The sequence below is a fragment of the Hylobates moloch genome, unplaced genomic scaffold (assembly GCF_009828535.3).
Source record: "Hylobates moloch isolate HMO894 unplaced genomic scaffold, HMol_V3 SCAFFOLD_3, whole genome shotgun sequence".
Classification (NCBI taxonomy): domain Eukaryota; kingdom Metazoa; phylum Chordata; class Mammalia; order Primates; family Hylobatidae; genus Hylobates; species Hylobates moloch.
The window spans coordinates 90,104,580-90,131,997 of NW_026652278.1; the positions used below are offsets into that span (position 1 = coordinate 90,104,580).

The 27,418-nt window shown below is 47.0% G+C and overlaps 1 protein-coding gene across 10 annotated transcripts in view; it reads right to left on the reverse strand.

Moving 5' to 3' along the window:
* Positions 1-18,467: 18,467 nt before the first annotated feature.
* CCNY (cyclin Y) overlaps positions 18,468-27,418 on the reverse strand; it is a 309,167-nt gene continuing 300,216 nt past the window's right edge. For all 10 annotated transcript variants that reach the window (XM_058436535.1, XM_058436537.1, XM_058436536.1 and 7 more), the window contains 2 exons: positions 22,054-22,216; positions 18,468-19,157 (listed from right to left, as the gene is read on the reverse strand). In XM_058436535.1, the coding sequence (XP_058292518.1) occupies positions 19,041-19,157; positions 22,054-22,216 (280 nt within the window). In that variant the 3' untranslated portion in view covers positions 18,468-19,040. The remainder of the gene's footprint in view (positions 19,158-22,053; positions 22,217-27,418) is intronic.

Genomic DNA, 27,418 nt, shown 5'->3' on the forward strand with positions numbered 1-27,418 from the left:
GTAGTACATGCCTGCAGTCCCAGCTACTCAGGAGGCTGAGGCAGGAGGATTGCTTGAGCTCAGGGGTTCAAGGCCACAGTGAGCTATGACTGTGCCACTGCACTCTAGTCTGGGCAACAGAGGGAGACCTTGTCTCTTAGGAAAAAAAAATGTGGTAACACTCACTGATTCTGGGGCTGGTAGCAGATACAAGAGCCAACCAAGACCTGAGGGGTGGGGTGTGTTTCCTGATCCACACACTCACAATGAGGATGTGCCCAGAGCCAGGGTGGGCCTGGGCCTCCTGTCGGGTGGAGCCCTAACTAGGAATGGTCCTGTGACCTCAAGGAGCCCTGTACGCTGGGCCACATTGTACTGGGCCCCATCTTCCTTCATGCGAGCCTTGCCTTCTTTCTGTTCCCTGACTGCCACTCTAAAGTGCAACCTAGAGAGGGGGATAGCTCAGATGACCTTAGCTATGACAACACCAGCAACTGACAGAGATGGAGAGGGAGGGGTGTTCTCTTCAGATGGAGAGGTACATGCAGAAAGAAAACCACATGGCTGGCTGGGTGCAGTGGCTCACCCTATAATCCCAGCCCTCTGGGAGGCCAAGGCAGGTGGATCACCTGAGGTCAGGAGTTCGAGACCAGCCTTGGCCAACATAGTGAAACCCCATCTCTACTAAAAATACAAAAAATTAGCTGGGTGTGGTGGTGGGCACCTGTAATCCCAGCTACTCGGGAGGCTAAGGCAGGAGAATTGCTTGAACCTGGGAGGTAGAGGTTGCAGTGAGCCTAGATCGTGCCACTGCACTCCAGCCTGGGCGACAGAATGAGACTCCATCTCAAAAAAAAAGGAAAGAAAAGAAAAAGAAAACCAGATGGTCACGGCCACGTAAGTATTTGTAGTCTCAGGAGAGAGGAGAGAGAGAGAGAGAGAACTCCCACACAGAACTGGTTGATTCAGAGAGGACTTCGGAAATCACTGGCTTGACTCCTTCAGACATCAAGAGCAAAAATGAAGCTGAGAAAAGTGCTGTAAGCTGAACAAGTTCCCCCCAACATTCATCTGTTAATGTCCTAACCCCCAGTACCTCAGAACGTGCCTATATTTGAAGACAGGGTCTTTTAAGAGGTAATGAAGCTAAAATGAGCCCATTAGGGTGAGCCCTAATACAATCTGACTGGCATCCTAAGAAGAAGAGATTAGGACCAGACAGAGACACCAGGGACGTGCACACACAGGGAAGATGTTGCCGGCACTGGGGGAAGCCGCCATCTGCAAGCCAAGGAGAGAGGCCTCGGGAGAGACCAACGGTGCCCACACCTTTGTCTCGGCTTTCTGGCCTCCAGGACAGTGAGAGGGTGTTTCTGCTGCAGAAGACGCCCAGTCTCTGTAGCCCTAGCAGAAAGTGAGGGAATTTGCCCAAGATCACAGAAGAATCTGGACTCAGAGCCGCCTCTTCCAGGACTGTGGTCTTTCCATTTAACCCAGAGCTGACCACACACACACACACACACACGCACACACACACATAGGTACACGCAAGAGGCTCACACTTCCAGAGGGTGTTTTTTGTATAGTCCTCTGAAGGCACAGGGACCTCTGAGGGAGGAAATTGTGTGCAATTCAAGCAATACTTACTGTGGTCACAAGAAACCTGTCCCTGGACACTCAGATCAGAAGCAGAACTGGTGGTGCAGCGAACACCCCACCCTAATTCTGATCTCTTGGGGTACAGGCATTTTACATAGGGGTGTATGGGGGCGTGTGTGACAGAGAGAGAGAAAGAGGGAGAGGGAGAGTGAGCACACAGCACCGGGGAACCTGAACCCACGGAGGCTGGGGTAAGCTGCAGGCTGTCTCCTCTCTGCCAGCTGTTTCCAGGCTGTTCTAGAGGGCAGGTGCCTTTGCTGTCACCACCGAACACGCCCAGGCTGAGAGCAAATGCTTGTGTGTTCCTGCGGTGCCTGAGAGCTTAGATCAAAGATATTTTTGAAGGACTTTGCACAAAGGAAGAAGAAATAACTTCAGCTTACCTCCAAGCTACTTGGATGCCAACTCCCTAAGTCTTTGGGTGTTCCTCCAGTGCAGAACTTCTGTGGGGCACTCACACCCTTCACATCCGGTCTGAGTTCTCCGCACCTCACCCTTCCCTCTGGGCTCTTTACGCAGCATCAGGTCCCAGCTCAGCCTGCCTTGGAGCATTTCCAGCCCCGTTTCATGGGACAGTCACTTCCCTTGAAGTCAGGTTGGCTAATGTATTTCCACTTCTGTAGCTTTTCTCCATACAATGTCTCCCCTGACTTCAAATAGCACTCACTTGGCTATTTACAGAGTATGTTTTCCACCACCAAAGACTCACCTGTGTTCCCATGGGGCAGGGGTGGGCACTGGGCAGTTCCTGCAGACCACCTTCTGCTCAGCCACTTCCAATCTCTTGCGGCCATTTACTCTTGGTGGAAGAGTCAAAATGCAACCTTTCTGAGGTGAGATGCCTTCACAGCATGTCTGCAACCAGTGCATGTGACATGTTTGAGTGTTCAAATTTTATTAAGTTTCTACTTTTAATTCAGTGAGTGACACATGTGGGCATGGTGCTTGGCACTAGGGATACTATGGGGCCAAGCCTCTGCCCAAGGGGTCTCCATGTGGAATGGGATTCAGGAAGGTACCTGCAGGTCAGCAGCGCAGCAGGGTGCAGTATCGGGGTTAGGGCTGTTTCTGAAGGAGAGGCGTGGCAGGCTCCAAAGGGACGCAAGGGCCGCCAGGCTGTGATGGGCGGGAAGCAGCACATGCAATGCCCTAGAGCTGGGAGTGAACCTGCGGGGTACCGGGCACTGTGTGCAATGCAGGACAAACGAAGCCTGGGCGGGAACAAGGTGAGGGTGGAAGCAGGGCCCTGTTTGGTCCTGGGACAGTGTGGGTTCTACCCAATCGACAAGGGAAAGTCACTGAAGGTCTCCATTGGAGGTGACACAGTCAGATCTGCATTTGAGGAAGATGGCATCACCCGCTGTGAAGAGAAGGACTCAGAAGGCAGCAGCGGTGGAGGCGAGTGCCCCTCAGGCTGCCGGGGATGGAACCCGGGGGTTCTGAGGAGGCCAAGTCCAGAGCGATGGGTGTGCATGAGGGTGGAGAGAACCCAAGCAGAGGGAGCCTCCCGGCCCAGGCACCTATGCAGATGGGGTCCCTCATTAAGAAGGGACAGGTGTGGGACACAGGGCCGGGGAGAGGGAGGGAGGGTGGCCTCCATCAAGTAGAGGTGTCTGACAGCAGGATGTGAGGACAGCCTGAGCTGGGGACAAAGCGCTGGAAATACTCAAGTAGATGAACTGCTGTTTAATGACCTGCCCATTAGACGCATTTCGTGGTTCTTCAAAGGTAAGCTTCTGTCTTTATCACTTGTATCACAGGCTCTCACCAAAGACCCTTCTTGCAGATGCAGTGGGACCTTGACTTTGGCACGAGGTGTCAGCTTTTTTGTGGAAGGTCTTGTTGAAGTGGAGATGTCCACTAACCTAACCCACCATAACATATCTTTTCCACACCTTTGATTTTCTGCTCCCACCGCCTCCCCTTATTCCTCTTTCATCCTCTTCTCTCCAAATGCAGCTGCCCTGTTTGCACCCTCAGCTACCTGTTCAAGTCTTTCCAAATAAGCATGAGGTTATGCACCTCGGGCAGCAAGACAGGTTGCTACATCAACTATTTGTATCACCCTCTTTCTGCCATAGGAAGCTAGAGCAATCCCGTCTTCGGGCCTGGGCCCTCCTGGGGTTTGGTGAAGAGCCATGCTCCGTGGATGGCAATTGGTTTGCCTGGACTGGCTTCTTCCAAGAAAAGCCAGAGGGCTGGAATCGTTCAGACCTCCTGAATCCACAGTGAGTTGACTCTCACAAATCAGTGAGCTCATGTGAAGCACCCTCATCTGTGACGTTCTACCATCTCCCCCAATCGCCAAGAACTGCGGGTCCTGAGCATCCGGCCTGGGGCTTGGGCTCTAAAACAATAAACTGCAATGCTGGAAAGTTGTGCGCCGTGCCCAGTTGCTCCGGTCATTTCAGGACATTTTCCTGCTCACAGGCCTGATTGCCAGTACGTTTTCATGGGGCACCAGGTTGTCCGTCAACTCAACTTGTTTACTCTGACAAGTTTCATGTACAGGCAGAATGTGGTTGGGAAAGACGTCTTCACGTCATTAAATACTGAGACTCTTCTTATTTTTATAACAGATGACACAGAGAACAAGATGCATAAGTATATGAAAATATTATTCACAAAATCAAAGATATTTCAACAGCTAGAGGCGTTCAGATTTCCCCAGGATTTGGTTCAAAGAGACTGATCATTGACATTCAGGGGAAGCTGCATAAAGGCCATCCCTGATCAGGGAAAGTAGCAGAATGAGGTTGATGTTGCACTGAATTAGGCTGATTGGGTACCATGGATGTATTTTTCCTGTGGGACAAATTTGTATTCTCTGTAAAGTAAAAAAAAAAAACCGGCCCCAGGAAATGAAAATGGTGTGGGGAAGATTTAGGGCCTGTCTTACCTTGTTCACATTAAATGTTTTTATTGTAGCAGAGTCCTTGGAGCTTATATTTGTGACACAATTATAGCGTTGCAAAAGTTTCAGGGAGGAATACGTCAAGCAATTTGCAAAAGTAAAGGTCCTGTAGCAGAGATAATAAAATACAGGACTTCAGTATACTTTCTTGTGAGCAATCTCTGCTACTGACTAGTGAGTGAAAAGATAAAATGTTGTAATTGGACCTAAAAACCTCAAGCACTGGCTAGGCACAGTGGCTCATGTCTGTAATCCCAGCACTTTAGGAGGCCAAGATGGGAGGATCGCTTGAACTCAGGAATTGGAGACCAGCCTCCAACATAGCAAGATCCTGTCTCTACTAATATTCAAACAAATTAGCCAGGCGTGGTGGCACATGCCTGTAGTCCCAGGTACTTGCTGGCCTGCGGAGGGAGGATCGCTCAAGCCCGGGAAGTCGAGGCTGCAGTGAGCCCTGCACCCCAGCCTGGGTGACAGAGAGAGACCCTGTCTCAAAAAAAAAAAAGATGACAACAAAAAAACCTCAAGCACCCACAATTTTATGTGCAAAATGCCTTGTCCACTACCAACTGGTGGGCCCTTCAAAGTCCCATTTATTGGAGCATGAAGTCAAGGATGAAGAAGGTACCATGGATTAACAAACCAGACACCTAATGGGGCAATGGATAGGAAAATATTTTAATGGGTATTTAGTACTAGGTTCTCTAATAAATAGTCCAGTGACTAGTGGAAAAATCTTTTTATATGTCCTCAATTCCTTTCAAGCAAGGAATTTGCAGTCACAAGATTTTTTAAAGCAGTATTTTCTTTTCTTTCTTTTTTTTTTTCAGACAGAGTCTCACTCTGTCACCCAGGCTAGAGTGTAGTGGCGTGATCTCGGCTCACTGCAACCTCTACCTCCCAGGTTCAAGTCATTCTCCTGCCTCAGCCTCCCTGGTAGCTGGGCTTACAGGTGCCCACCACTGCACCCCGCTAATTTTTGTATTTTTAGTAGAGATGGGGTTTCACCATGTTGGCCAGGCTGGTCTTGAACTCCTGACTTCAGGTGATCCACCTGCCTCTAAAGCAATATTTTCTTGATTCATCTCTGTCATCAATAAATAAGTCACTAAGTTTCTAGAGAAGCAAAATTAACAGATACAATCTGAAAATCTAAGAAATCACATGGAGTTTGTTCTTTCTCCCACAGATTTTTTTTTTTTTTTGAGATGGAGTCTTGCTCTGTCGCCCAGGCTGGAGTGCAGTGGCATGATTTTGGCTCACTGCAAGCTCCGCCTCCCGGGTTCACACCATTCTCCTGCCTCAGTCTCCCGAGTAGCTGGGACTACAGGCCCCCACCACCATGCCCAGCTAATTTTTTGTATTTTTAGTAGACACAGGGTTTCACTGTGTTAGCCAGGATGGTCTCAATCTCCTGACCTTGTGATCCACCCGCCTTGGCCTCCCAAAGTGCTGGGATTACAAGCATGAACCACCATGCCCGGCCCCCCAGACCTCTTTTTAACAATGGACCATCTCGTTTCACTCCACTGGGAGGTGATAGGGTAGCGTGATTGTGAGTATGACTTCAGAATCAGACCAGCGTGGGTTCTAATCCTGGCTCTGCCACCCTCAAGTTACTTTCTCTTCCCCTAGGTCCTTTCCGCTGAAAAGTGGGAAATGCAGATGCCCACTGCACAGAATAACGGCAGGAATTTTTAAATAATGTAATGAGTGGTTCTTGCACTTGTTTCTTAGAATCGTAAAGTCTGGTCAGGGTGTGTCAGGGGTTGCCATGTGGCTGGAACTGGTTCTCCACAGTTTCTTCCACTGACACAGATCTGCATGCCTCTGACCTGTATATACTGGGGTTCCACGGAGGAGCTCATTGTATGACAGGCCTGTGCTGCCGGAAGTGGACAACGATAACCACTGGTTAACACCATGAGAAGGTGGCCCCTGGCCATTTCTACCTCTGCACGACTGTAACTCTTAAAGGGTCTTCCTTATACTGAGCAGAAATCCATGTCTCAGAAACTTTTACTGATTCCTGGCTCCAGTTCTGCCCTCTGCAATAACAGAGTAACATCCATCTTTCAGCAGTCCTTCCAAGTTAACGTTTCACAGCCCCATCCACCACAGGAGAAGCTGGGGCCAGTCCTACATTAGTTTTTTTGTTTGTTTGTTTTGAGATGGAGTCTCGCTCTGTCTCCCAGGCTGGAGTGCAATGGCTCAATCTCAGCTCACTGCAACCTCCGCCTCCCTGGTTCAAGCCATTCTCCTGCCTCAGCCCCCCAAGTAGCTGGGACTACAGGTGCCCGCCACTACATCCAGGTAATTTTTGTACTTTTAGGAGAGATGGGGTTTCACCATGTTGGCTGGTTATTTGGCCATAGAAACAAGTGACCATCAGAACCAGTTTAAAACGTATTCTCCTTGATCAACAAGGATTTCACATCAGCAGCCAAGGGCAGGCAATCCACAAGTCTTGCTTAAGTAACCACGCTGACGCGGGCAAATGCCAACCAATCCCTAAATGCTCTGGGCACTGAAATCCCTGAACTTCATGCTTTCCAAGGCCCTGTGTGAGATCAACTCTTCCCTTTGCTCAGAGACTGTCTCCTGCTTAGCAAGAAAGGAAGTCGGCATTCTGTTCCAGATGGGGGAGGGTAGGCTCTGCCTTTGATGGGAGGCACACAACTTAGATTGTAAGGAATAAGCAGGGTACCACCAGAAAATGACATGCTGCCAAAGAAATTGAATCAGGAGGGCTGACAGTGAGCCATTATGGGGTGAGACAGAGGGACTGGTGCTACTTTAGATAAGCTGCCCAGAAAAGGCCAATAAAGACACAACTTTTGAGGTAAGACATGAGCAATGAGGAAATCCATACTGAGGCATTCAATGAAAGTCACGGGCTGGGCAGGTTTTGAGATGGAAAAAGCACCTCAAACCTCAAAATGAGAAATTGCAAGCTCAGAAAAATAAAACTCCAGTCCAGCAGAACCTGCTAAAGTAGGGGCCATGGCCTCAGAGAGGGGACAGGTGGTGACTACGCATGAAATCCCTGAGTTTCCAGATTCTCTGAAGCTCTTAAACTGAGACCTGGTGGGAAAGGGATGTCACCTGGGGTCCAGGCAGCAATTCTGAAATAGTAACACATAGATTTCTGCAAAATGCCATTAATAAGCCAGACTTACCATCTGTGTGGCTTCTATATCCAGCAACAATAAAAATAACAGGATCCCCAGACACCATTCTTCTTGTAGGTGCATTATTTGCTAAGTACTTTTTAAAGCTAAAAAGTGGCAGCTGTCTCTTCTCCAAAGACATGCATGGAGATTCATGTGACAGGTGTGGCCTGCCACGCTCTGTTTAGGGGCGGCTGTAGATTAACTGCAAGTCCTGTTTGGTTGCTGATGACGTGACCTTTGCCAAGTCACCTAGCCTTTCTGTGCTTTGGCTCTATCTGAAAAGCGATGGGGATGGAATGTCTGTTCTACCTATATCAGGGAGTCGCAGAGGAGATGAAGAAGAAAGCTTTGAAAATTGGAAGTGCCTCAAAATATGAGATCAATACTATGTCTCTGGAAAAATGTTATGTTTAAAGTACATATTTGTAGACTGAATGACACTGTATGCACTTCCTTAGTTGACGGCCAGAGTCCCCTGTATTTGCGACATGCATCTCTACTAAGACTACTCTTTCCCTAACACTGTCCTCGGCAATGCTGAGTGGGTGGGCTCCGGACTCTTGGTTCATGCGCTTCCTGCCGGAATTCCTTTCCTTTCTACATATCCAGATTCTACAACACAACTGGTTCAAGCTCTGCCTCTTCTCCTGAAGCCGCCTCATAGCTCTACTTTTTATTTTTAATTGACAAACAATTGTATATATTTATGGGGTACAATATGTTCTGATACATGTTCTACATCGTGGAATGATTAAATCAAGCTATTGAGCAAGTCCATCACTTCACGTACTTATTTCTGTGTGGTGAAAACAACTGAAATCTACAACTTTGGAATACACAATGCATTTATGATGGTAGCTGTTCGTTCAATAGATCACTAGATCTTACTCCTCCTAAGTGAAATTTTGTACCCATTGGTGAAGCACTCCCCTTTGTTCATCCTCCTCCTTTCCTATCCTCTGGTAATCACCACTCTACTCTCCACTTCTGAGTTCGGCTTTTTTTGGATTCTACATGTAAGTGAAATGATTGGATATTTGTTTCTGTGCCTGGCTTATTTCACATAGTGATGGACACCTAGGTTGCCTCCCTGTCTGGGCTATTGTGAACAGTGCTTTAATGGGACTGCAGCTGTCTCTCCAGCACACTGATTTCGATTCCTCTGGATATACAGCCAGAAGTGGGACTGTTGGATCATATGGCAGTTCTATTTTTAGTCTTTTTAGGAGCCTCCATATTGTCTTCAAGAATGGCTGTAATAATTCGCCTTTGCAACAGCAGTGCAAAGGGGCTCCCTTTTCTCCATACCATTCTCACAGGTGTGATGAATTCTGATAGTTTTCCAGTTGTTTCTCTTAGGTTTTCTTGGTAGCAACCACATTAACTTCAAGGTACTAAACAAATACTGAACACGAGATAAATGACTGTAGAATCCACGAGTGCCTGCAGGAAGAAATGATGTTCAAGAACCACTTTATCTACATTTATCTACATTTCTATACCTCCAGCTTTCCTCCTTTTGCTCAAGATTTGACTATGGCTTGACTCCTGTCCTAATCTTCTGGACCTGTGCCTCACCCCATCCACTCACTCACTGGACAGGGCCTGGCATGTATTGGGTCCTGGGGTTCAGCGGGGAATGGGTCATACAAGGCTCCTGCCTCCTGAGTCAGCATTCTAGAGGCTGGAGAGCTTGCCACGCTCTGTGGTTGTAGGAGCAGCTGTAGATTAACTGCAAGATCTGTTTGGTTGCTGATGATGCGACCTTGACAAGTCACTTAGCCTTTCTGCACTTCAGCTCTACTGAAAAGCAATGGGGATAGAACAGCTGTTCTACCTACATCAGGGAGTTACAGAAGAAAGCTTTGAAAATTGGAAGTACCTCCAAATATGAGATCAGTGCTTTGTTTCTGGGAAAATGCCACACCAAACAATCAAGTGAACAAGAAAAACAGCAGATAGTGGGGAGAGCCAGGCAAGGCTTATGGTTGGGCAACACAAGGGCAGCAAGGAGGGCCCTTCCCTGGGGGGTGGGCGGTGGTGAGAGGAGGCCTGTGAGGACATGGCATTGAAGCAGACGTCTGTTCTACCTACATCAGGGAGTCACAGAGGAGATGAAGAAGCAAGCTTTGAAAATTGGAAGCACCTCAAAATATGAGATCAGTATGGTGTTTCTGGAAAAATGTTATGTTTAAGGCACATATTTGTAGACTGAATGACACTGTTCAAACTTCCTTAGTTGATGGCCAGAGTCTCCCATATTTGCGATACGCATCTCTGCTGAGACTGCTCTTTCTCTAATACTGCCCTCAGCTCTACTGAAAAGCGATGGGGATAGAACATCTGTTCTACCTACATCAGGGAGTTGCAGAAGAAAGCTTTGACAATTGGAAGTCCTCCAAATATGAGATCAGTGCTTTGTTTCTGGAAAAATGCCACACCAGACAATAATCAAGTGAACAAGAAAAACAGCAGATAGTGAGAAGAGTGAGCAATGCAGGTATCAGGGGGAAGCATGCCAGACAGAAACAACAACGCAGAAAAAGTTCCTGAATCGAAACAGAACTTGGTATACTTAGAGAACACACTAGACAAAAGGGAGAGTGGGAACGAGAGATGTGACATTTGTCAGGTCCTGTGATTTCCCACTCAGGAACATGGCACGTCTCTTTCGTTCAGGTCTTTCGTGATGACTGCCGGCAAAGTTTCGCATTTTCTTTTTGAGATGGAGTCTTGCTCTGTGGCCAGGCTGGAGTACAGTGGTGTGATCTTGGCTCACTGCAACCTCTGCCTCCTGGGTCCAAGTAATTCTCCTCCTTCAGCCTCCCAAGTAGCTGGGATTACAGGTGCGCACCACCATGCCCAGCTAACTTTTTCTATTTTTAATAGAGATAGGGTTTCACCACGTTGGTCGGGCTGGCCTCGAACTCCTGACCTCAAGTGATCTGCCCATCTTGGCCTCCCAAAGTGCTGGGATTACAGGCGTGAGCCACTGCACCTGGCCGGCATTTTCTCTATTTAGGAATTGCACCTGTATCGGTTTCCCAGGGCTGCCATAACAAATTTCCACATGCTGGATGGCTCACAAGAACAGAAATTTATTCTGTCACTGTTTTGGGGGCTGGAAGTCTGAAATCAAGGTGCCAGCAGGGCCATATGATCTGGAAACTCCAGAGAAGGATTCTTCCTTGCCTCTTCCAGTGTCTGCTGGCCCTGGCCAACCTTGGCGTTCCTTGGCTTGCGGCTGCATCATTCCAACTTCTGCCTTCACCTCCACAGCGTGTTGTCCCTGTGTCTGCCGACACTCCTCTCCTTACAGGGATTTAGGCCCACCCGAGTCCAATATGACATCTTAACTAATTACATCTGCAAAGACCTTATTTCCAAATAAGGTCATATCTGTACATTTCAGGTGGGCATGAATTTTTAGAGGGCACTACTCAATCCAGCAAAGCATGTTTCTAGAATGGGTTTCTCCCTAATCAGTGGCAGTGAAAGACCACATAGCATAGTGATGAGAAATAAGCTCTGGATTGGGCCAAGTGCAGTGGCTCATGCCTGTAATCCCAGCCTTCCGGGAGGCCAGGGCAGGAGGATCACTTGAGTCCAGTTCAAGACCAGCCTGGGCAACACAGCAAGATCCCGCCTCTAAAAAAAACTCTGATATCAGGCTTTCTGGCTCTACCACTTACTGACCAGGGTTTTCACCTCTCCAAGCCTAATAAGCACCTTCATCGGGGAATAATAGCAGCTACCTCATGAAATTGTTATGGGGATTAAATGAATTAACAAATGCTGAGTGCTTAAACTGTGCAGGACACACTGTAAGCATTTAATAAATGTTTTTGTTCTTTGATATAATTTGCTGCTATTTTGTGGTTTGGGTTTTTTTCTTAAGAGACAGGTCTTGCTCTGTCACCCAGGCTAGAGTGCAGTGACACCATCACAGCTCTTTGCAGTCTCGAACTCCTGGGCTTGAAGTGATCCTCTTGCCTCAGCCTCCTGAGTAGCTGAGACTACAGGCATGTACAGCAAAATAGCAACACTTTGTTGCTATTTTGAATGGCATCTCCATTATATTCTCTAATTGATTGCTGCTGGTAAATTAGAAAACTCAATTTTTGTGTACTAATCTTGTAACTATAATCTTACTGAATTCTTATAATTTTCCAGTTGTTTCTCCTAGATTTTCTTGGTAGCAATCACATTAGTTTCAAGGTACTAAAAAAATACTGAACACAAGATAAATGACTATATAACCCATGAGTGCCTGCAGGAAGAAATGATGTTCAAGAACTGCTTTGTCTACATTTTTATTACCAAAGACAGGTTCAGAGATTCCACTCCATGCCCATGCTAGGATGAAGATGTGTTTAGGAAGAAAATGTATCTGTTTTCATTGATCCAGCCCAAACACAGCTTTTGAGAGCAGGGGCCCGGGTTTTTCATCTTGACACAGTCCCATTGTATATGATGCATGGTAGATTAGGGGTACTCAGGATTTGGACTAACCTCAGGAACACACTATCTGTTACAACTTAACGATGGTTCATCCCAGAAGTGTGGCGAGAACTGGTCTTTCTTTTCCTATGTATAACCTCTGAAGTGCATGTGGCCCTTCTCTCCAGCTCGTGGCCGTCCAGGTGGGAACCATGCTGCCTGTCACACCCATTCCTTGAGCACCAGAACTAACTAAATTCTGCGGCAGTTTCCCATTGGTCTTCAAATCTGTGTTCCTCAGCAATGCTTGTGAGGCCTGGGCTGATCAGCTCTTCTCCAACCACATCCCCACCCATCTTCCCTTCTCCCCATCTCTTCCACGGAGATGTCCACTCAAAAGGTCATGTCCACCAAGCTGCCACCTCCTAGTTACTATCATAACCACTCAATTTCCCTCCTGACACTTACCAAGATCCTTTTTACACGCTAACTTATTTGACCATCTGCTCCACTAGAACGTCCCCCAAGAAAGCCAAGACCTCGTCTATTTCTGCCATATCCATCCCAACACGAATTAGACAGTGTCCAGCTCAGTATTTGTTGAAGGAATTACGTCAGTATAAAACAAGTACACATTTTCTAGATAATACTCTGGAACAGGAATTTTGTTTCGAGTTTTGCTTACACGTAAGGGGCTGTGGCTCAGCACAGGATGCTGCACAAGCTAGGGAAGGAGCTACCCAGCATTCCGGGCTCTGGGTGCCTCACTCTCGGTTTTTCCACATCCTGTATTTGCTGTTTTTCAAAGATTGCAGGGGTGACTAAACCTCTTATTAGTCTGGAGGTTGCTCCTGCAAAACCCAGCATAACCATAATGGGATATTAGGAACGGAAAGGCTCTGAAGTCACACATTTCTTTGTTTTAAAGATGAAGTGACTCAGAATTGATCACAGCCATGAGACCTGCCAGACCACACGCCCACTGCATTGCACCAAGGCCCGGTCCTGGGGGGTCCTGCCCCTGCAGAATCATCATTACCACACGCTGCCCTCCAGTGCTGGTGTCTGCACGGGAGGAGGTGCAAAATCCTTCTCTTCCAAGGTTGACTTCCTGAGCTTTGGTTGGCAGGCCTAAGGAAGCACTGCTGGAGCTCACAGAACTGATGCAGCATCCTCTTCAGGACAGAGGAACTTGGCAGTGGATTCACACACCCACTTCCACTGTTTCGAGATTTCCAGGGTTCACCAATGTGGACAAGAACTCACAAACCAGGTCCAGGAATGGCCAACTAGAGGCCACGCTGAGCATTCAGCTGCACTTGGGAGAGCTGGGAAAGGAGGGACAGCAGCGGAAAACTGGGTACCCAGGTCCTGTAAGACCTGCTGCTTCTACCCACAGCCACCATTCTTTAGGAGAGGGCCTGGAGAACACAACTGACTTCCCTCGTCCTGGGTTTTCTGTCACCGTTAGGCTTGTACTTGGCTTTTACCATGTCCAGCCTTGCTACATTTAGAGGAGAGTCCAACAATTGTGACTGAATGGCTGAGCAGTGTGTTCAGAAACAGACTAAGACAGGTGATGAAAACAAGAGTCTCCCTCACAGCCAAGGTCACTGAGAGGTACAGAGAGGTCAAGTAATTTGTCCAAGGTCACAGAGCAAGTTAATCTTTTGGACTGAGACTAAAACCCAAGGTTCCATGACAATACAAATCAATACCAATGTTAACATCTTATGCATAATTCTCACTACATTTTTCTATCCCAAACTATATTTTGTAATGCCATTCTTTTATCCTTATTTGAAATAACTTATTTATATGAACAAAAATTCTTAAAAGGAAAGCCCCCCACTGAAACCAAGTCCCTTAAAGGACACAGGAAAGTTTATTGAGACCTGTAGAATCTGAGTATCATTAAGTCAGACATCACATTTGAGTTCACTTCTTACTGTAACAGGTTCTGCAGAACTCTTTTCACAAAAACCTACAAAGGACAGATACAGTTGCCAGGACAAGTCCTCACCCGGGTGCTGTGCCCAGCTCAGACCTACTGCAGTGCACACAGACAGCAGCTGCCAGATTAAGAAGCTCATTTTGAGGTTGATCACTGCTGAGGAGAGTGACAGACAGGACCTTTAGCCCCTTCACATATGCAAACTTAGCAAGAAAATCTAACAGGAAAACAGGCAGGGAGCCCGCTGACTTGGAGGTATGAACTCCAGCCCCACCACTGTGACTGCAAGCACTCCTGGGCATCTCCCTAGCCCTGTTTGGGTGCAACAGCTCTAGCAGTGCGCTGCGTTCAATAACAGCAAGCCAGCACCTTAACCAAGCTGTTTGCAGGCCTTTCCTTGAAATCCATGCAGCCAAAGACATAACACCCTGGGAGGGTGAGGCGGGAGGAGCACTTGAAGCTGGGAGTTTAAGACTGGCATGGGCAACACAGCAAGACCCCCTTTCTATAGAAAATTTAAAAATTAGCCTGGCCAGGAGCAGTGGCTCACGCCTGTAACCCCAGCACTTTGGGAAGCTGAGGCCGGCAGATCACTTGAGGTCAGGAGTTTGAGGCCAGCCCGGCAAACATGGTGAAACCCCATCTCTACGAAAAATTCAAAAATTAGCCAGGTGTGGTGGTGTGTGCCTGCAGTTCCAGATACTTGGGAGGCTGAGACAGGAGAATCAGTTGAACCTGTGAGGCAGAGGTCGCAGTGAGCTGAGATTGCGCCACCGCATTCCAGCCTGGGTGACACAGTAAGACTCCATCTCAAAAAAAAAAAAAAAAAAGTAAATTAGGTGGGCATGGTGGCACATGCCCATCATCCCAGAGAGGCTGACACAGGGAGGCTGAGGCAGGAGGATCACTTGAGCCCAGGAGTTGGAGGCTACAGTGAGCTATGATTGTGCCACTGCACACCAGGCAGGGTGACAAAGTGAGACTGTTTAAAAAAAAAAAAAATTATATATATATATAACCCAAGTTAAGTATCCTTTTCCTGTCTCAGTGTGAGAGCATGTTTCTTGTTTTTCCTTCTCTTTTTCAACAAGGGTAGGACCTCATTATGGCTGACTTTTCAGAAGACAATCAATGTCTTTAAGACCCACCCAAGACGCTGACTCCAATGACATCAAGGGAGGTAAAGTGGTTTCAGACAAAATGGGGTATCAATATGAAAGTGACATGTCTATTAGGTCTCTATTGTGCAACTTCTCAATTGCTGGAGTAGCTCTCATACTTTGGTGAGTCGCTCAAGAACACAGGGCCAATACCACTTTCTACCACTGCTCTTGCAAAGGACTGGTTCACTCAGCATCCATAAAACCTGTTGAATTTTATCTCAATATAATAACACAGCAGGAAGGCAGGCACTACTTTGTTCTATGTATGTATTTATTTAATATTTATTAAATACCTACAATAACGAGGAATCATGTTTTATTTTTTAAAAATTTCAAATCTGGGCCAGAGGCAGTGGCTCACACCTGTAATCTCAGCACTCTGGGAGGCTGAGGGGGGTGGATCACTTGAGGTCAGGAGTTTAAGACCCGCCTGGCCAACATGGTGAAACCCTGTCTCTACTAAAACTACAAAAATCAGCTGGGCGTGGTGGTGGGTGCCTGTGATCCCAGCTACTCGGGAGGCTGAGGCAGGAGAATTGCTTGAACCCGGGAAGTGGGGGTTGCAGTGAGCCCAGATCGCATCATTGCACACCAGCCTGGGTGACAAGAGCGAGACTCCATCTCAAAAAACACACACACAAAAACAAAAATCAAATCTGTAAAATATGGCCCCAGGTGAGAAGTTACCAAAAGCAGCAGGAAAAGTTTAAATCATTCACTCCCCAAATTTTGCTTTGCAGCTTAGCTTAAAGGAAACCCAAGGATGGAGACGGCTCTGCCCAAGCCCGAGGGCAGGCAGACAGGAGAGCCAGCCCAGAAGAGGAGGCAGGTACAGGTGCCCACACCTCTGGCCTCACTTCATGCATGAAGGCACATCCCGATCTTGGCAGGATTTCTCATCTGCCCTCCAATTTGGTTTTAAACTCCTGACTTCTTCTTTCCCTTTTTCTAGTTAAAAAAGAAAAAGTAAAACGAATCAAAAAGATTCATCGGGATACATATTTATTGTCCCAATGACTTTATTTGTTGTTTAAATCAAATCTAAAATTAAAGTAACAAGTTGTGTCGTTTCCTTCATCCTTCATTAATGACAAAAACTTTCCATTCAAAAACTACACTAAGACAATGTGTTCCTCAATAGTAATCCAGCTTTAATTGTAGAGCATTAATTCGCCTTACAAACAAATTACAGTCACTACGATTTATCAATAAGTACTGTACTGGTTTTGTGTTTTCTTTTGGCAAACTTTGAACAAATCAGAGAAGAAAACATAACTATTCATCATCATGTAGAAAAAGAAAAGAAAATGGACCTCAAGTATCTACCTATGTGTCAAGTGATTCATCCTGCCAGTAAAACTAAATCTACACTTACAGCAGAGTTTTAAACATCCTTAGTGCAAGAAACATAACCAATTAATACAGATCAATACTAATTAATGAATATGGAAAATTTTCCTATACAGAGGTAGAATCCAGGGCACAGGCTAAAACAGTATTCAGTAGTCTAAACAAGACTGAGTCTGGTTTTATGGAATCCACTTTAAATTTTAGGTATCAGACTGTATGTACATACATATAATAAATAGACTATACAATTTTTTTAAAGTAGTTTAATAAACTCCACAAAATAATAGCAGATGCATTGAAATATTTACATAATTCGATTTTCAAATCTCTCATTCAAATAAAAGGGATAAAAATAAAATTTCTGCTATTAAGGCAGCAGAACCTCTTTCCTGAAATGGATTGGTAAAATAAGATACTTCACTGGAGAGGAACTAATTTATGTTTAAGAGGTATTCATATTCAGCTAAGAAAATACAACCCTTTTTCAGCTATATAGATTAGGGAATATAAAATGGTATTTTCTACATTTTTAGACCTGTATTTAAAGTTCTAAATTCAACTTTGACTTGAAGAGAGAAGGTGATTTTGGTACCCATACAGAGTAGATCATCACAATTACAATGGAAAGATAATTAACGTTTTATATTCTGTTTATCTGCTTTTGAAAGTTTGGGTCAGAAAGGCTGTGATAATAATTCTGGCCCAAACAGGTATGCTTATACCTGACACAAATTTCACTAAAACCTAACACTTTTGGCTTGGAGTTCTTGGGATTTCGACTTTCTGAGTCCCTTCCATTTCCAAAGCATGTTTCATTGAGAGCAGGCAATGTTTGGGGATCAGGTGTACGATTCAAGACTAATTAAGATGCCAAAGTTTTCCAAGCTAACATGGGAAGAAGGTGAAACACAGACCTGCTGCTGCCACTGGCCTCCCAGAAACTTGAAAAGGGAAACAACTCAGAAACCTGTCACTGTGACCTAAGAAAATATGCAAAAACCCAAAGCATTATATATGCAAGTGACCCACACTCTTAGATTTCATATCAAATTCACTATTTGATATTCTATCAACTCTTTTATTTTACTTGATGTAAAACATTCTTACTGAGCCCATAAAGAAATCAGGGATCGTCAGAAAATGAAAAAGTATGGTCATAATTAATAATTAATGAAGCATAAACCTTCACAGTTTGAATTTTGTAGAACTTCTCTAAGCACCCACAATGAAAATGCAAGTTGAGTTTTTTTTAATTCAATCATCTGTGAAAAATACCTCAGTAAATAGTAACATTTTTCCCTTCAATGATCTTCCCACTGGAATACCCAACCCACCCTTGTTTTTTTTCTTTTTATTTTAGATTTTTTAAAAATTTTATACAAATAGACTAACTTTGATTTAAAGTAAACATATAAAAATTGAGAAGAATATTGCTTGCAACAATGGACTTGGAAGGAGAAGAATGGATTAGGCAGGGGTACAAAGAAATGGCTCCTACTCGGTAGCTCCAGGCGCATGCCCAGCACTCTGCAGAACTCTCACGGGGACACCCTCTGCTGCACAGCGTCCTTCAGCCCACAAAGTCTGACTGATTTTGTAATAACAACTTCAGGTCAGGAAAAAAACAAATGCAAGAAAATCGGAAGGCACAAGCACCCATGTGATCTAGAATGTTCTTGGGGTGAGGAATAAGGAGGGAAAGGGATACTTTTGGTTCAGCACTACAGTCAATTTCGCCATTGTTGAAGAAAAACGGTATAAAATAAGGGTGTACAGAAATGGAACGAGCACAGCCCACTGGTGAGGAAGAAAGCTCAGAAGACAGCGCGCAGAAATAGTGCGGAGAGAAATGACCAGTACTATTTATTTGGAAGTCTGCGCCATGGTGGGTACAAACCACATCCCCTGCTCTGTGAGACCAAAATCAAAACAGGGCAAAAACAAATGAACAAAAATACCCCCATCCCAAAAAAGCAGCAGAAGGAATGCAAGAAGTCTTACAGGACACACTGGCCCAGCCCTGGGAGCAGACAGCTCTGCATCCACCGCTGCGCTCGCCAACTTCAGCTACCGTGCCCACGGGGACTCCAGAGGGCCGGGCCGCTTAACCATTTTCCCTGCCTCTCCACGACTTCCCTTTCCCTTTATTTCCTCCTCCAGGATTCGAGTCCGCTTCTTCCACAAAGGAAGTGCTGTTGTCGACAGTGGGGAGAGCGAGCCAGGATCTCCAGGGCACTGACGCTTCCTCCCAGCCTTGCTGCGTGGGCGCTCATCCAGGCAGCTTGACGGAGCTATGCGTTAAAAAAGAAAAGGAAAGAAAAAACAAAAACAAACCCACCCCAAGTCTGTCTTTTCTCAAACTAAAGGAGAAACTAAGGGATGGTGTGGCCTCCGGCGGGCCTCCGCAGTTAAGAGATGATGGCCGGGGACCACCGGGGCAGAGTCAGGTTGTCTGCACTGGCTGAGCGCTTCCTCGCGGATCTTCTCAGGTCCTTGTACTTGTCCTCGCAGAGGCGAGAGATGGCCTGAGGGGCAAGAGAGACAGTGTGGGTCAGGGCGGGCCATATCTGCGTCCACTGCTCACTTGTCCTGGGCGCCCAGGGCGCTGCATGAGGGACAGGCAGAGCCCCTGCCCCTGTGGAGCTCCAGCCCACAGCCCAGCTCTCTGCTGGCCACAGGGAGATACGAAGGGAGTGTAGACTCAGCCCTTGTTTCCCAAGAGCTCACAGTCTGAGAAAAGACTCTCAGGATGTGAAATAACAGGACAGTGTCACCTCGCAGTCGGCCCCACCAGGGTCAACGCTGGCTCCCCATCTAGGGGTGTGGGAGGGGCCCCGCCCACATGCGTGCTGTTTTGAATCCTTGGTGTCCTCACCTGCAAGCGGGGCAAGAACGGCACCATCCCGGCAGGGCTGGCATGAAGCACGGGCTTGGAGCTGAGCCTCACAGGAAGGAGAGCTCGGCCCCTGGCGGCAAGGACAGCTGCAGCCAGACCACCAGCTAGGGACTCCACAGAAAAGGATGAAGGACTTAAGTCACCTCTAGAGGGTTGCTGAAAGAGGGACCCAGGGGGATCACAAAAATATGAAATGTGCAGATAATCAACACTTTGCTGATGAGGACGGCGGGCCATGCTACCCTGGCAACAACTCTCCCAGTGCTGCCACTGGGTGTGGGTAGAACTGGCTGATGGCAAAAGCTGAGCCCACTGTCCCAGGAGGGGATGGTCTGGGTTGTGGCAAGTCTTTGATTATTTGGAAAAGAGCAAGAGCAGCCTTGTCAGGACATGACTGGCCTTTTCTCCTGCCCTGCTGAACCCCTAGGGCCCATGACACAGCAGCCCCAGAAGCAGGTGATCTCTCCCTTCTCGGCACTCAGAGAAACCTGAGGGAACAGCAGGTGCCAACTCCACCAACCTCGGCCTGTACTCTCGGGGTGACTGACTCAGAGCCCCAGATATTCTTCAGCAGAGAACACAGACTCGCCTTCCTGCAGAGCTGTGTAGCTGCCAGGAGCTCTGGCTTGTCTCATCAGCACTGAAGCAGCCAATAGAGCCATGGCTGGTGACGAGGGGAACCAGGGACCACAGCACAGGCTGAGAGGGGGCTCACACTCTCAGGGAAAGCCAGATTCTACCTCACATCTGTGCTTGCGAAGGTTTCACAACATTTGCCTTCAGGAAGTCCTGCAGAGGGAGGGTTTTTCATTTTTCCTCGAATAGATGATAACTGGGAGACTGGGTGGGCTTTCCATTCCAAAGGCCGGCACACAATCACAGGGGCATGGCTGAGTTCCGAAACTCTCACTGGATTTTTATTTCTAACCAGTGCTATGCATCCAGTCTTTTCTATGGTTTACTTCTTGGAATTAACATATCACTTTTTAAATTTTTATTTAACATTTTTCTTTCTTAAGCATGTAATCCATAACAGCTTTCTTCTCCCAGTTCTAGACCACCGTGTGGCCAAGCCATCATGATGCCACACCAACTCTGCACTGAGTGACAACATCCCACCTGGGATGGGCAGTGGTGTGGGCAGCACGAAGACCTCACAAGCTGGAGACATGACTGTGCCGTCCACCACTCGGAAACACTCTGTGGGATGAGACCAAGGCAGGATGGGCAAAAACGGTGCAGAGGAGAAAGGCTGGGGCACACCCTCTCTGGAGGAGGGGTCTCTCCCCAGGGATCCTGCTTAATTACCACCCTGTCCCTTTTCCTCCTGCCAAAAGGTCAAGTGGGAAGAGCCTGGTGAACATGAGGTGGAGCGACATACAAATATGCTGTGATGAGACCCAAAGTTACACAGCTTAACAATGATGGCCCAAAACCCAGACCAAGACCGGTGGGTGGTGCTGCCCTCAGCTCTAATCGGGCTATGGAAAAGGTATTTTGGAAAAAAAATAAAAAGCAGAATCAAACTTTTTTGGATTCCCAATTGTTAATATCATCTGGCAGCTTTTTCCTACAAAAGCGCATGCTGAGAAATACCTTTTTGAGGGGCTTATATTGCGGGAAATGCTTTTTGGGGGGACATACTTTTTTTAAACCTATCTGTAAAGGTAAGGGTTTTAAAAAATATTTGATTTCAAAATAGATTTGTGGTGGCTCATGCCTGTAATACCAGCACTTTGGGAGGCCAAGGTGGGCAGATCACAAGGTCAGGAGTTCTAGACCAACCTGGCCAACATAATGAAACACCGTCCGTCTCTACTAAAAATACACAAAAAATTAGCTGGGCGCAGTGGTGCACACCTGTAGTCCCAGCTACTAGGGAGGCTGAGGCAGGAGAATCGCTGGAACCCAGGGGGCGGAGGTTGTGATGAGCTGAGATCATGCCACTGCACTCCAGCCTGAGCAACACAGCAAGACTCCATCTCAAAAAAAACCAAAAAAACAAAAAAACTATGCTTATTAAGTATAAAGTGATATTAAGCTGGTTATTAAAAATATGAAGTCGCTGGCCAGGCGCAGCAGCTCACGTCTGTAATCCCAGCACTTTGGGAGGCCAAGGCAGGCAGATCACCTGAAGTCAGGAGTTTGAGACCAGCCTGGCCAACATTGTGAAACCCCATCTCTACTAAAAATACAAGAAATTAGCCGGGTGTGGTGGCAGGCACCTGTAATCCCAGCTACTTGGGAGGCTGAAGCAGAATTGCTTAAACCCAGGAGGCAGAGACTGCAGTGGGCCAAGATCGCACCACTGTACTCCAGGCTGGGTGACAGAGTGAGACTCCGTCTCAAAGAAAAAAAGAAGCAGAACAAATCATAATCAACTGCCCAGCTATATATCCTAGTAGCTCATCTTTATTTTACATCATGTAGTGGGGGAAATGATCAATGTGACCACCTGCATCCCTGGTCCTCAGATGATGTATCGGCAACACTGCACCACAAAACGCTGTTTTAAAGCATCTTACCTCAAGCTTGTGAGCCCTCTCCCTGCTCAGTGGCTCCAAGGGAAAGCTCAGGTTGTTCGCTTCTGCCAGAGAACGAAGATCAAAATAATACTTGGCATAGACACTGGAAGGAACATTGATGTTGAACTGCAGCAATTCAAGAAACTGTCGCTCTAGCTCATTCCTGCAAAGCAAAGACAAAAATAGCCTGTGCTTAGCCGCCACACCAGGCCACATGGCCTGCCAAGGCAAGTTGCTGGAGACCAGACTCCAGAAAACTGCATCCTCCAGGAAGACCAGTGATCTAATTAAATGTCTGGTTAGACACCAGATGTCTGGTTAGACCACCATATTGGGATTAAAAGCCAAATCCACTTGACCTGGTGCCCAGAAGGATGAGGACTGGTTAATTGGGACCATCACCAGGAAGGGTTTCAGGATGAATGACTTCACTGAGATCTAACACACACACAGCAGGCTCTGGCTGCAGGTCTCCGTGAGGACAGGCTGCTAACAAAGGGTGGACGGAGCAGCCAAGAGCTGCCACGTGGAGTCCAGTGAGGGCCCTTCGGCAGGGGCCCAGAGGAAAACAGCCTCTGCAGACTAGAGGACATTGGCTTCCTCGGTGGCCCCTCCCTACCTCCAGGGAGAAAAGAAGGGAGGAACTGTGTAGGGGCTTTCTTAGGCAAAAGGCAGGGATTATGGGGGGAGGGTGTCCAGTCTCTGCCTCAGTCTCTTAAAAAGAGAACTCACAAGCCGGGAAGAATGGAAGCAGTAGTTTCCACACTTGAGCACGCACCCCATCACCTGGTGGGCTTGTTAGAACAGATACAGGGCTCCACCTTCACACTGTGGGGATCAGTAAGTCTGTGGTGGGGCCTGAGGATGTGCATTTCTAAGGAACTCCCAGGTGATGGTGAGGCTGAGGCTCTTGCCCCGGGCCCACACTCTGAGAACCACTCAACTAAAAAGGTAGGTCAGGAGAGGAAGTGCTAAGATCTACCCTGCCAACCCATCTACATGTTGATGGAATGCTGGGAGAAATTTAAAAACTTCTACTTTAAGCACTTCTCATGTCAGCTATCTTTCAAATTAGGTTTATTTCTAGATAGTTCCTCTGGGTGGGGAGAACCTTCTCAGTGCGGGAACTATCTGTGGAGCACTGGTCCTGGGTCAGGCATTCAGATTTAGCACGTTCTCCCCAGGAAGCCCCCAGGGGTGTCCACCCACTGCACACCCTCCAGGAACCTCCTGTCCTTGCCCACACTATGCAGCATGTGGCTGCTGAACTCAGCCTCTTGGGCTGGTCTCCTCATAGTCAGGAACTGCAACATCTGCTTTTGCGTGCCTGGCCCCCAGCACATGATCTCAGAAGGCTTCCCACAGCAGTGAGAGCTGAACTGAGGTGAGGGAAGCATGGAGCTCTGGCAGAGAGGAACCAGGGCTGAGGAGGGGGTGTTTCGGGCAGAGTGGGTCCCCTCCAACCTGCTGCAGGAGCCAGAACACACGGTCACCATTTCCTGTGAGTGAAGCCAGGGCCCTAGTGCAGGGCCTCACCCTCCTGACCCTGATCCCAGCCTCAGCATTCCAAGTCATGTCCTGCCAACTCTGCTGAACGCTGAGGGCCCGGGTCTGAGCCTCATGTGCAGGCACCATCCTGTCCTGAGTGATGTCCCGAGACCCTATGGCTGTTCTCGGTGAGTCACAGCACTCAGCTATGAGGGACTGAGGAGGGCTCCACACCAGCTCAAGTTGCTGTGACAAAGGACAAAAGCAGTAAGGAGGTGGGTGGGGAGGCTGGGGCTGAGCAAGGCCAGTGGCTCTGGGGAGACATGAAGCTGCTGGGGAAAGGAGCACTGGGACCTGTGGGCAGGTGGCAAGGAAGGAGGCCCGAGGAAGGCCCATTCTGGTCTCTTCATCAGATGAAGAGCGTCACTGCTTGTTTCCACACAGCCTCGTGAAAAGAGTTATAACAGGCTCCAAATGTATTTACTGTACTAAATTTCATAGTTTTTAAGAATTTAGGCCGGGTGTGGTCACTCACGCCTGTAATCTCAGCACTTTAGGAGGCTGAGGCGGGTGGATCACCTGAGTTTAGGAATTTGAGACCAGCCTGGCCAACAGGGTGAAACCTCGTCTCTACTAAAAATACAAAGAAAATTAGCCGGGCATGGTGGCACATGCCTATAATCCAAGCTACTGAGGAGGCTGAGGCAAGAGAATCACTTGAACCCGGGAGGTGGAGGCTGAAGTGAGCCGAGACTGCACTATTGCACTCCAGCCTGGACGACAAGAGTGAAACTCTGTCTCAAAAAAAAAAAAAAAAAAAAAAAATAGCCAGGCGTGGTGGTGGGCACCTCTAATATCCCAGCTACTTGGGAGGGTGAGGCAGGAGAATCGCTTGAACCCAGGAGGCGGAAGTTGCAGTGAGCCAAGATCGCCCCACTGCACTCCAGCCTGGGCAACAAGAGCGAAACTCCGTCCCAAAAATAAATAAACACATAATAATTTACTTTGATTTGGGATAATTTTTACTTAAAACAACTTTTATTTATGCTTCATTTAAATGAGATTTAATAAGAGATCATCCTATGAAATACTGGAATCCAGGTAAGATTTCAACAAAACAAAAGCGTCAGAGGCCCTGCTAAGGCCAGAAGTGTCAAACGTCAAAGGAGCAAATACCAGGTGAACCTGGGAGCTGCCGTGGACACATCGCCGTCTGGTGGTCAACAGGCGTCACTGCAAAGCGTATTCTCCCAATGCTAAGAAGGAAAGTCTAAGAGAACAGCCTGATAATCCTGCCCAAAATGATATACAGACACCATGGTTCCAGATGGAGGCAGACACTATAAGCAAAGTCAAGAGGAAGCTGCTTTTGAACAAGGCGGCATTTTCCCAGGGTTCCCTGGAAAACAACAACTTTCTCCAAGCATGAGTTTCTGGTTAAGTTTTGGGGAAATAGATTTTAGAGCTGTTGTATTTTCAAACAATGATTTTTTTTCTAAAGATTTTGAAAATAATTTTTTCTAAAGATTTTGAAAATAATTTTTTCTAAAGATTTAGAAAATAAAAATAATTTCCAAAACTTGAATTTCCAAACTGCGGCAGCACATCTTTTACAGGGACACTGACAGCTTGCTATGTGATAAATTACCAGAAAACTAACGTGATGCCAAGAATGAGCCTGATGGATTTACTATCTGCATTTAGATAACTATGAAGAAACAGTTTTGGTGTAAAACATTGTAAGAAATATATTCAAGTCGATCAACAAAAACCACATTTCAGAAATATTTGTCACACTAGATCAACACTGTATAAAAACCCAATTTGGTGCAATTCAGCAACTCGAAAATAGAACTCTAAAATGATGTAAAAAGAGCTGTTTTAATCATCTAATATGCTGCCTACTTTTCTAGAAACTAGGGTCACTTCCCAAAAGAAGAAGAAACAAAGTCTTGAAGAGGTATCTGCACAGCCACACTTACAGCCTCCAGTTACTAGCCCAATGTGGAGGCAACCCAAGTGTCCATGGGTGGATGAGTGGATAAACAAAACAGGACACAGACCCCCAATGAAATATAATACAGCCCTAAAAAGAAAGGAAATTCAGACACATGCTACAACATGGATCAACCCTGAGGACATTATTGGCAAGTGAAATATGCTGGACACAGAAGGACACAGACTGTATGATCCCGCTTGTGTGAGGTCCCAAAAGTAGTCAAGTTCATAGAGACAAAAAGTAGGACAGTGATTACCAGGAGCTGGCGGAAGGAGGAATGACAAGTTAGTGTTTAACAGGGGGAGAGTTTCAGTTTGTGAAAATGAAGGGTTCTAGAGATGGATGGTGGTAATGGTTGCACAACAATATGAATGTACTTAATGCTACAGAAATATACACTTAAAAATGGCTACAATCATAAATTTTATGCTACATACATTTTACCACAATTTAAAAACAAACCACCACCAGAAACCAGGTATCTACAGAGGAACTGAAGTTCTTTCTCTGTGACCTTCTGTGCCATGCAATGCTTGGACAAGTCACTTGATTTCTCCTTATTTGGATTTGTCTACACATGAAAATGACACGGGAACAATGTGAAACAAAAACAAGAAATAGACAAACCTCAAGGTGTAATTTTTTTTTTAACGGTATTTTTGCCCACAGAACTCTGCACGGTGAAATTTCATTGTACTTTCCCCATCCACAGCGGTTGCCACTTCTTGCTCTAAGCTGGCCTGTGATGCTGTAACCACTGATTGTTGGGGAGAGTGGGAGAAAGGCTGGCCCTTGGCCCCATCTTCCCACATGAGGTCTGCCTGAAGCTAACATCTGACTGGCGCTGGTGACTATCCACATGGCTTGGTGCCCTGACTATTCTGCCTGCAAGTCTCAGTGACGCTTGTCGTACAGTGTTCTTCAGCCTGCACCCACAGACACGCAGCTGCACAGTCAGCTGCCTTCCAAGCCAGAACCCCTCTGTCCAAAGGTACATGGGGAGACTCCAAGTCAAGTTCTCACTGTTGGATAATTCTTGAGCAGGAGATTAGCCTATGGTCAAAAACACCAGGAAGGTCACTTCAGGAAGCTGGGACACAGGAGGCCAGGAAGAAGGGTACCTAGAAGAACAAGCACTACCAAAAAACCCCATTTGAAAGGGTTTCCATCTGAAACCTGTGAGCCCTCTCCCTGCTCAGGAGCTCCAAGGGAAAGCTCAGGTTGTTTGCCTCTGCCAGGAAACTGAGACCAGCTAATGACATATTAACACACTGCTAAATGGCAAAAAGTTTAAAACAACGCGTACAATATGGGCCCAGTTTTGTAAAAATAAAATCTATGTAAACACCGGGAAGTTCTATATAATAAAAATGTTAGCAATATTCTTTCTGAGTGATGGGATTATAGAAAAATGCAGCAGGGCAGCCCTTGATAGGATGGAGCCAATCCCAGGAGATCTGAGACTTCTCCTGCCCAAACGCCTCCCACCCACCCTCAGGCCCAAGCCACTGACTCTTTTCCCACTTGGGAGACGAACAAGAGGATTCTAGGATCTTGGGGACTTCCACAGCGTGCCAAGGACAAGCTCCTGGCACGCACCTCCCCCATTCTGGGACACCCAAGTGGGATTTGTGGAAGGAACCCATTGTTCATCTAAGGCATCGCAGGTAGGGAGTGCAGCTTGGGTGGCTGTCCAGGCCCCTGTTCTACAGGCTGTGTCATCTCAGCTCTATTTCTGAAGCTATGCTGGGAAAACTCACCGGCAGTGCCTCTGCTCATCTTTACCTTGGTGCAGGGCCCCCAGCTTCCAGTGAGCCTTGTGCTGCCTCCTCTTCCCATAAAGGGCTACCAAGGAGTCATGATTTTCCCTTAGCCATT